This window comes from Gasterosteus aculeatus, chromosome 18 (genome assembly GCF_964276395.1).
Source record: "Gasterosteus aculeatus chromosome 18, fGasAcu3.hap1.1, whole genome shotgun sequence".
Classification (NCBI taxonomy): domain Eukaryota; kingdom Metazoa; phylum Chordata; class Actinopteri; order Perciformes; family Gasterosteidae; genus Gasterosteus; species Gasterosteus aculeatus.
In genome coordinates, this window is record NC_135706.1 from 14,956,325 (window position 1) to 14,966,766 (window position 10,442).

At 48.9% G+C, this 10,442-nt stretch overlaps 1 protein-coding gene across 6 annotated transcripts; it reads left to right on the forward strand.

Annotated features, from left to right (window-relative positions):
• The first annotated feature begins 3,458 nt into the window (after window positions 1-3,458).
• On the forward strand, window positions 3,459-8,865 carry LOC120807829 (uncharacterized). Of its 6 annotated transcripts, none has more exons than XM_040160229.2 (7): window positions 3,459-3,689; window positions 6,083-6,274; window positions 6,883-7,012; window positions 7,562-7,660; window positions 7,808-7,836; window positions 7,966-7,992; window positions 8,266-8,865. In XM_040160229.2, the coding sequence occupies exons 1-7, from the start codon at window positions 3,521-3,523 to the stop codon at window positions 8,538-8,540; spliced, it is 921 nt and encodes a 306-aa protein (XP_040016163.2). In that variant the 5' UTR covers window positions 3,459-3,520; the 3' UTR covers window positions 8,541-8,865. The 6 variants fall into 6 exon arrangements, with proteins under 6 accessions (XP_040016163.2, XP_040016164.2, XP_077949727.1 ...); XM_040160230.2 differs by having other exon boundaries at window positions 3,461-3,689; window positions 7,565-7,660; XM_078093601.1 differs by having other exon boundaries at window positions 3,465-3,674; window positions 7,565-7,660.
• The last annotated feature ends 1,577 nt before the right edge of the window (window positions 8,866-10,442 follow it).

The following is a 10,442-nucleotide window of genomic DNA, read 5'->3' on the forward strand; positions in this document are numbered from 1 at the left end:
TATAATATATTTTTAGACCTACTATTTTTGGAAAAAAAACAAATGGTTCAAAGAAAAGAATGTGCATTATTTTTGATTTGGTTTCAAATTAGCGTGAAGCGAGATCCGACCGAATGACGAGGAGAGCGAAGGTCATGTGACCCGAGGTCGTCTCTCTGTGCATATCTGAACCCAGGAAGCTCCGGACACTCTTTAATCGGGCAGACAATGCACACTGTAGTATTTTTGCAAGATCTGTAGTAATTATATTTAAAGTAAGGAAAAAAATATTTAAATGGAGTAAACAATATATTAAGATTTCGATTTAACTTATTTGGAAATACTGTATCTAATTGATTAACTTTATCCTGTTTCTTTGCGCTCGAGGATAGAAATGATTTCTGTTTATTTGTAACTTATGAGTTTAGAAATTAAATGGTTGAGTGGTGGTTGTCGACCGAGATGTAAATGTTTAGTTTTTTAATCATTTCCTTGTCGGGGGGGGGGGGAGCGAGACCAAAGCACACCCCGTCTATCGGTTCCTCCCGTGTGGGGGGGTCAGACGTTACACCTGAGACCGGGCGGGATGTCCTCTGGGCTCCTTCTCTAAATGTAGCCCACGTGGGGGGTCAGTGTCAGGAGTTCAGGCCTGTATGATAATTACTAGAGGGGGGAGAGGGGGTGACGTATTTAAAATCTTTGCTTCGGGGGATTTTTAACCCAGAATTTTTTACATTCCCTCTGTTGGCACTAACAGAGAATGGCTGTTTATTTTGAAATAATAAAGTAAGGACATTGCAATTTGTAGAAGTTAGAGGGAGGGTCCAGAGAAAAATATTTTCTTTTTTAGAATATAAAATAAGAGTCGCCCCCCAACAGTGTAATAATTTTCACACAGTCCCTGATTTAAGTTGTTGGAATCACACTGAGGAAAGAAGCGGTTTTTAATGTAACAAAGGTCAAAGCCGCGTCAGCCAGACGTGCATTAACCGCGGACGTCCCCTGGCGGGGTCTTATGCTCAGGACAGTCTTGTGGCCGCGTCCCAACGCTGTCCACCAGCTCCCCCTCCTTGTCCTCTTTCCGTGTCTCCTCATGTTGGACACTGGGCTCCCTGGAGGGGAGATGGAGGGAAGAAGGTTGCCTTGAGTCGTCCTCCCAGGTGCTTGCAAGCACTGCGTTTAAAAAAAAGCAAAAGCAAAAACAGAACCAGATTGTATGTTATTATTCATGTGACTTAATTTACATAGCAGCTTTGCATGGACACATCTGCGTCCTTTGTTGCCACGACAACAAGCCAGAGAGTCGGGGGGGTGGTCGGCGGCGCGGGGGGTCACGCGCTGAGTGACCTTCGCCGGTGAGTCAAAGGGCCGTGTTGTCACATCGATGCTCGTTGTCAGCGTATATTTTGATATATTTGGGAAGTAGGGCGGATATACAATATAAAGTCTAGATATTTTTTGAGTAGAGAAGCGACGTGTGTATCGGATTATTGTCACGCTTTCTGAAAATCTCTTGGATTCTTTTGGGAAGAATTATATAACGTCCCTGCTGATTTCATGTTCCATCGAAAGAATATTTATAAAATTGGTCCTTTGTGAAAAAGCGTGTGTCTCTTTCTTCATCACATTTGGATCCAGGGACGCCGTCTCGGTGTGCGTGTGTGTGACATTGTGCAATGGAAGCCGTTCTCATGCGCGCAGGAGGTCAACAGGAAGTCTGCAGCGTTCTCCCAGCATGCAACTGTCGTGCTGCACGATGTCCACAGGAGGCCAGTAGTGAGGCGGCGTGCACGGGGTCAGGGGTCGGACCCTCCTCGACCTCTTTGCCTTGAAGCACACGGCCGTCTTTTAATCTAATCACAGCAGGGGACGGCTTACGGCCTTCTCCCACGTCTCCTCGTCCTCGCTCATGTCCTCCATCATGTCTTCATGTCTCTTTGGCCTTTATCCCTGATCAGGCCTCCGGGCATTAGGGATGTCCAGCATGCACACACACACACACACACACACGCACACACAGGTCCTTGGTGTCTGTTACACGGGGATAACTGATTACAGTCTAGAAATAATATAACCAGGCTGCTTGTGAGTGTAAAAGAATCAAATTATTTTTAAGATTAAAGAGTTTTTAATTAAGTAAAAAAGAGATTTTCACATTCTGGAAGAAGTTTAAAGAAACTTATTTTTAAATGTGCTCTCAGATGACGCTGGAACTTTAAGAATAATTAACCAAAGTTGGACCCGACTCACTATAATGTTTCTCATTAACATTGATATGATTTTAAGTGGTTGATTTTTTTAGTCAAGAGATCAATAAGCAGACCGAAAGAGAATGATTGAAGGATAAATAGAGGGAGAAAATACTTTATATTGTATTTGCTGCCACATGAATCACAAGGACGTTCAGTAGAAAATAAATTAAGAAATTATAGTCATATTTTAGGGAACAATGATGTTGAATTCTATCGCTTTATATTCATTTAAATGTGAGATATATTTCATGCCACTTCTTAATTTATTGTTTCTGCCACATTTAGATCTAATTCTTACAATTCCTTCTTATCTTCTGACTGCATGTTGTGTGCAGTGAGGGTGTCTCTCTTAGTTTCTCTAACGTTCCCACGTGAACACAGAACTGAAAACAGACCAAACAGGAAGTGTGATTGTGCGAGAAGACAAAAGAAAACGTGAAGAGAAGTGAGTGCGGTGAAACCCCGCCAGTGTTTCCATTAAAAGATCTAAACATTCTTCATCGGCCTGCGACCTGCGGGAGGAGAAAGAGAAACGTGGAGGAGGAGTTCCTCCATGTGGCAGATCAGCAAAGAGAAGCATCTGCTGAATGATAAAAAAAAAAAAAATCAATCCAGCGACTGCTAAATGGACAGAAAGTCAGCTTACACCAGAGTACAGGGGGGGGGGGGCATCACCCAATCACCTGACTGGCTCTTCATCTGCTCCTGGTGTCCTCCTCCGTGGGTCTAACCACCACGTCCGGCTTATCGTCCTCCTGATGACTGTAATTAATCAAGTTCTGCTCCCTAATCTCAGGACCCCGTCGCCCTGACGCTGCAGCGGGGGCCGGATGGCAGCCTGACGCAAGCTCTTCTCGCCAGCGTAATTGTGCGCTTGTCTGCAACTTTGCAGCAGCAAATGGCCTGGTGTGTCTGCGGCGGTTGTGTGTGTGTGTGTGCGTGTCTGTAATTGTTACTCTTGGAATCGTTTCCTCGGCTTTGTGTTTGCAGACAGAAGCTGTGAGGTCAGGAAGCTCTTTTTGAGGCCCTTTGTTTTGAAGATGTTTCTCCCCATGTGTGAGCCCCCCCCCCCCCCCCCCCCCCTTACCTCCCTCCCCTGCACACTCTCATGCTCTCCCATCCCGTCCTCCCCCTGAGCCTCAGATGGCTTACCGGGTCCTTAATCTGTCCTCTTAGTGACATCACTCGGCACACTCCTCCCAGGACAGCGGGGGGGTAGGGGGGGGGGCACCGGTGGCTGAGGGAAGGTGAATAAGAGAATTAGCAGGAGCACGAAGGAGCACTCCGCCATGGCAGAGCGCATGGAGGAGGGCGACGCACACATGGAGGAGCTGGTGGACCAGGGCCTGGGGATGGAGGAGACGGCCCTGCTGAGGAGACCCTCGCTGAAGGAGAGCTGCCACAGTGACTCCCTGCTGGCGCCTGACACCGACTTCATGACAGGTGGGTCCCCTTCAGGTAAATGACCCCCCCCCCCCCCCCCCTCCGCCCCTCTCAAAAAGAAGAAGCCTTTTCCTTTAGCTCTCAGGAGAAAAGTACGCGTGTGTTCGTGGGGCTTTTTTTGTTCACTCGCTTGCTTTAAAGCGTCTTTGTCTGTCGAGCTGCAGGTTGTTTGTTCTGAAAAATCCAGAAATAGTCAAATAACTTCTTGCACCAACCCGAGAGTCTCGCACCTGTCCGGTGCATAACGCGGTCTACCTGTGGGCGTTGTGGAATTCGGCTCAGCTGGAGGGGGACCCCCCCCCCCAGGGGACATTAGCATCAGTTGGAGGGTTGCCCTTGTCGGGTGGTGCTGATATGAGCAGACGGATGCTGCTCCACCGTTCAAGAAACACCATCTGGGGAAGAGATTAAAACACTTCAAGCATCTTCTGACATGAATCACAGGCGATTGAAAATGTCAGCGCTCCGCTGGCTGTGTGCCCACGTGTGTGAATGTGAGTGTGTGTGTGTGTGTGTGTGAGTCGGAGGTGCGGAGACAGACTTAATGTTTGATTGTGTGTGTTTGCATTTGCGTGAAAGGCGTCCAGGGAGGCCGCCCGTTCTTTGTGTAGCTGAGTGAGTGCACAGATTGAGCTCCGGGCTGCTAATTCCCTTTTACAGCGCTGGGATTATGTGCGATTCTAATCCCAATCCCATATGGGTCCTGCGTGGAGGTGGCCCGGGGTTGTTGACGCGGCCCGGTCCTACGCAGAGCCACAACGAGGATTATACCGGAAGAGTTCGCCCACAGCAGATCATTGGAGAATCTGAATTTATTTCCACGCAGGGAGCAGGACACAAACACCGGCCACCGTAGCGCTCCGTTTCGGAGAGGTGCAATCTGCGGACTCGCCACTAGATGCCGCCAAATGCTTCACCTGCTTTACACCTTCGAGGTGTGAGTGGTTGCTGCTGGACTGTCAATCATTACCTTTAAATGGACATTTCAAACGTGGAGCTTTAGCTTTTAGCGCACCGGCCTTGCAGACAATATCAATCAAGCGCTGAGATAACTTTGACTTATTTACTGTTTCTCATGCACTTTTCCATCACAACAGATTCAGTTCAGTTCGGTCGTTATATAACTGAATATATCTTCAATGCAGTCACTTTCCCTTCATTTCTAATGAGTTGACCTGCTGGTCATTGCGTTCCCTCTGACAGTAAAGTATTGATTGCATGTGACCCCCGCTGACCCGCACCGGGGCCTCTGCAAAGGTCTTGGATGAACGAGATATTTACTATCGGGCCACGCAGGTTCATTGCTGCTGCGTCGCTCACAGCGGACGTGGGGCTTATGTGTGGGGGCGGAGTCAAAGCGGATCAGTCTGAGGGATTATCATTGTAGTCTGCCCACACACACACACACACACTGACATGCACAAATCAGGCTGGATTGCACGGCCGCAGAGTTTTTAAGCATCACCCCCCCACCTTTATATAAGCCCACCCGCTGATCAAAAGAGCTTTAAACGTTGTCATCCTCATCAAGCCACCGCCGAGGTTACGCGAGAGGATCCCGACACGCCGGCTTGTGTTCCTGTGACTCGAGTGGAGCAAACGGAGATGAGATCTTAGCGGACACCCGGAGTCCGATGGAGGGAGAGCCGGCCTGTCGGGCCGCCGCCGGGGGAGGAAAGAGGATCGAGAGGCCGTGCTCAAGGGAGGAGAGGAAGAGGAGGAAGTCGTCCGGCGAGCAGAGGCCCCCTGACCGCTCGGCCACCGACTCCCACGGTACACACGCCGCCGAGCCGGAGAGGAGTCGAGAGTGTGTCTGGACGCTCCCTGCGCTGCACCTTTGTTCACGTGCTGCTGTGCCCAGCTGTGCCTCGACCTCATTAGCTCGACTTTTACCACACAGGCACAAAGAGGGAGGGGAGGGAGGAGGCGGCGGCGGGGGGCGTTAAAGAGCTTACAGCGCCATCGATTGTCTTTGCATCCCTGGGCCAAAGCAGATGGGCCTTAGAGGAGCGTTCATGCTAGAATTAAATAAGCGAAGGGTGAAAATCAAAAGTGCTTTTGTTACGTTTGTGCGTCTTCTCGTAGGGCTGGAGGATTGTTTTTATTCATTCCCCGGCTCTTCTCTTGACAAACGGCTGCATGGTTTCTGCTTGAGTCAGTTCATCGCACCTTTGTCTCAGTGTGTGTGTGGTTATTTTAGTCGATCCCTCAGTTGGTCTCACTCGCTGTTGCTCTGTGGTTTTTTTTTTTGCACCGTGAAATTCATGCAGACGCGTTTCAGAGGCCTGCACATCTTGTCGGAGGTCAAGCACGTCATCAGTTACGTAACGGTGCTGAAAAGTATAGAAAATCAACAACATGATCTGTGCCCTTGGCCTGAACCTGTCACCCGTCCGTCCATCTGCCAGACGACCGCAGCTCGGCGGCCAGCGGCCTGGACGTGGGCGACCGGCTGACCTACCTGGAGCAGAGGATGCAGATGCAGGAAGACGAAATCCAGCTGCTGAAGATGGCCCTGGCCGACGTCCTCAAGAGGCTCAACATCTCAGAGGAGCACCAGGCGGCCTCCACCAACAGCCGGAGGTCATCCGCCGCTAAAGGTGAGCGAGGTTTATCGCCGCCATCCACATTCTGAACAGTTGTTCACTTGTTCACTGGCAGCAGTATCGGAGTAACAAGTTAGTGTCGTGTGTAAGTCAGAATCTATCGCACTTTTACATTGCAGTAAGAAAGAAATGATTGCTCTTCTAAATGTGAGGGATGCTCGCTGAGAGGTTTATTGTTTATTGGCAGTTGATCATTTCCTTGATATTCAGATCATTTGATCTGCACATCATCAGGAAATGAGGGAAAGTGCTTACGTTTGTCAAACACACACTCCAAACCAAAAAGACATCCAGTTGGTGGTCGATCCGAGCCGCGGGAAGCTGAACCTGAGCAATATTTGGCATTTTTTTTGTTTAAAGGTGGCTGAATGTATTGACTAATGGATCCGGATACTCTCATTTACATTGTAATTAGTGTAAAGTCAAAGATGATCCAGCTGTGTAATACAGAATCAGCTCCTAGTCAGTCAGACGGCAGTCGTCATGTTTCTGTCACTAAACCTGGAAAAAGCATTCAGAGCAAATTTAGGCTTCAGGAAACACACACCTGTATCACACTTACACGTCTGTGTGTGTGTGTGTGTGTGTGTGTGTGTCCACAGCCAGGCCGCTGTCGCTCGCTCTGCCCTCCAGATCTCCTCTGGTGACCTCCTGTGCCGCCTCGGTGAAGAAGAGCTCCACGCTGCCCTCCAGCTCCACGGCCCGGAACTACAGTCCAACCCCCCCGCGCAGGTACCTGCTGCCTGTCCACCTGCAGACCGGACATCTTCATTTTGTAATACACCCAGCCGTGGTGGCCACACACACACACACACACACACACACGGAGCATAATGGAATGCAGCCGCTCTCGACGAGGCTTCGGCCTCTCATCACCAGCTTCAGTTCTCATCGCCTAATGCGCAAAAGCAATCGGCAGACGCTCTGCGTCGTCCGAGACGCACCGCATGAATTATTCCAAGCGCTCGCCTTCGCTTGGAAGCGGCGGACCATCTTCCGCTCTTCCTCTCTATTGACTCTGGAACGATGCTGCCGGGAGATATTAGTCAGAGAGCAGGCGTCTCTCTGCGCTGCCGTGTGCTCTATGTAGCTGCACAGAGAAGTAAATCTCCATCGATTTAAGGCTGTGCGTGCAGCGTGGAGTGAGACGCATCATCATCCTCCTCGCCATCATCTCTGTGTGCAACACACAAGTGAAGAGAAGGGGAGAAGGTAGCATCGTTTATTTTTAATTAAAAAAGGGTCTGAAGCTTCACGGTGCTCGTTTTGTTTCCCTCCCAGCAGCGTGAGGAGCCCTGCAGGCAGCGTGAAGGACAGTCCCTGCAAGACCCCCAAGCGACCCACCTCTGCAGCCTCCACCGGCAGGAAGCCTCCGGAGAGGTGAGGAGACAAAGGCCTTCTCAGACGTCCCTTTGAATATTCTATACATACATACACAGTATATATATACTGTATATTCCGGTGATTCTGAGGTGTCTCCCGTTTAGTCAACTGATGTCTCTCTCTCTCGCTCTCTTTCTCTCTCAGCAGGCCCAAGGAGGCTGCCGCCACCGTAGGTACGTTTCTCTGCACTTTTTCTGTCTTTTTCTTGCGAGCAGCGAGAATGTGAGACAGCTCGTCTTTAGCCAAACACTTGCACACAGTTAGCGGCGCGTAGGTGACCTTTCTATCCATTTTCTCTGCAGGGACGAGACAGGTGACGCACTGCAAAGGTACGAATCATGCCGAGCGACATACAGTCACGGGAGCATTTTGTATGAGCTGCTATTTGATCTTTTTTTTTTTTTACCATTTCTTTGTCACATCCATCTCACCATGACGTGTGTGCCTCCCCTCGCCCTTTTTGCACCCTTGCTTTTTGACCTCATCTCTACCTGTAACCCACCTTCCCCCCTCCCTGACCTGCCGACCTCCGTTCTAACCCTTTCCTTCACCCCTCTGTCTCTACGCTCAACCTCCTCACCTCCTCTCACCACTTCACTTAGTGACTATGCAGATCTATCTGAGCCCCCTCACAAGAAAGACTGGGTCTTCTGAGGCCCCCGGGTCCGGGGCCGCGGTGCCGGCGCGCGGCGGGCCGACGGGCGCGCCCAACCCCCCCCGGGGGGACGGCGGCGGCAAGCCAGAGGCGAAGAAGACCACGCCGTCCTTCACCTTCAACCTGCAGAAAACCACCACCAACCCGAGCGCACCGCGGGACCCCCCCAGCTACAAGAGCCCCCTCAAATCGCCCAGCCAGTACTTTCAGATTTGTTACTGAAGCAGAGAGAAGATTCTGCTGGGAAAAAAACGGTTGTGGTTTTGTGCGACGTTAGCATTTTACGGCGTGATCAACGCGCGTTTAGCCTCCGTAGTCATAGACCCGTTTGTCACGTGATGCTAGTACCTGCGTGTTGTTTCACACAGTGCAGTGTGTGTGTGTGTGTGTGTGTGTGTGTGTGTGTGTGACGTCAGCGAGTGTGCCGTGATGTGCTGTTTTTATTTTTTTTTTAGTTGTCGTTCCACCTAAAGAGTAACCGGCGTGCAGTGTGTGCACGAATGATGATTCCAGTTCAGGACGAGCAATAAAAAGCTGCGGCCACTAAGGGGGGCGACTCTTCCTTGTGTGAGTGCGTGCGGGTCGGAGGTCGTGGTGCTTTATAATCCAGCAGGGGTCGCATAGCCGGGGACCTTTTCAGTTGCATAAACAGTGAAATGGAGACTTGTGGAAAATGTGTGAGCTGTGCCTTGCGCATCATTTGTTCCACTCCAACTTCGAAAAAACACTTCATCTCTCAAAAAGGTTCAAAGGATTTTTGGAGTGAATAGTTTGCTAAAAGATGTCCTTACTTTAATTCACTTCTATTCATTTTTAGGTCAACGCGTACCAGGAATGTGTCTTGTAAACCCACATTTTAAATCTTTCTCAGACATGTACTCATTTTCTACATTACTATTTCCATCACCACAATCGACATTATTGTTCTTCAAAAACATCTGAAAAGAATGTAAATCAACACATTTTAGAACATTTCATGGATTTTATTTGAATGGATCACAACTTGAAACTTCCTTGTAATTATGTCCCTTTAGTACAGCAAAGATGTAACCTGTTGAATTACGCAATTTCTTCTTCATTTCATCCTTTATCGTTTTTTCTGACTCATATGACTGAATCATATAATCAAAGAGGCATCTCGGACCATCTTTAGCTCCTAACCTGGAAATGATTTAAAATTATTTGTAATTTTACCATTATCTTTTGACTTAGATGTATTTGTGCAAATAATCCAATATAAATACACACAACATTAACTTTTTAGGATTTAACTCCAATAAAGCTCAAAAGCTAAGGTCATGCATCCCTGTGACCTTTCATGGCGTCAGCGCCCTCCTGTGGAGATAAAGAGTTATAGCAGCGGATCGTTAAAGCTGCACCATGAAAAATAAAAGTGGGTTCACAAGACGAGCTGCTGTCGTCATGGAGCCACGGTGGGATCTCACAGCCTCTTTAGAGGGCAGGAGGACCTCTGCTGGGGAGGCCGCATCACTGCTGCGACACTGAGTTCAACACCCGGCTGCACACAAAGATGCATCCTACACAACTCTGAAGACACAATGACAGAGAAGGAGAGAGAGAGCTGCAGTGCGACCTCAATACTAAACGTTACTATTGCAAACACACACACACACACACACACACACACATCTGGGGCTGCATCATTTCAAACGAGCAGCACTAATGGAGGCTTTACAATAACAAATAGTCTTTAAGAAAAGCTCGGATGAACTCGGGTCCTCTGTGGGGATTTAAGTGATCTGTCCCCCACGAGCAGGCAGCAGCAGCTGCTGAGACAGATGTTAGCTGGTCGACAGGTGTGTGTGTGTGTGTGTGTGTGTGTGTGTGTGTGTGCTGTCCCTCTGTGGGCTTTTGTATACTGTATCACAGTCTGTCTCTTCTACCCGTTAACACTGTACACCTGTGTAGCACCATGTGGTAGAAGTTCAACACAAAGCTGAACTGTCCCTTTAAGAGGTCATGGCCTTGCTACAGTAAAACTGTGAATTTACAAATGATGAAATTAAAATATTGTTCAAATTGTTATATGAAAGGAAATTGCACACACACACACACGCACACAGAATACACACAATACATCTATATCTCTGAGGGTCTTAAAGG

Coding starts and splice junctions, on each gene's coding strand:
- LOC120807829 (XM_040160229.2), top strand. CDS start 3,521: ATGGCAGAGCGCATGGAGGAGGGCGACGCACACATGGAGGAGCTGGTG. Junction 7,837..7,965: donor GGAGGCTGCCGCCACCGTAG/GTACGTTTCTCT, acceptor TTTTCTCTGCAG/GGACGAGACAGGTGACGCAC. Junction 7,993..8,265: donor ACAGGTGACGCACTGCAAAG/GTACGAATCATG, acceptor CACTTCACTTAG/TGACTATGCAGATCTATCTG.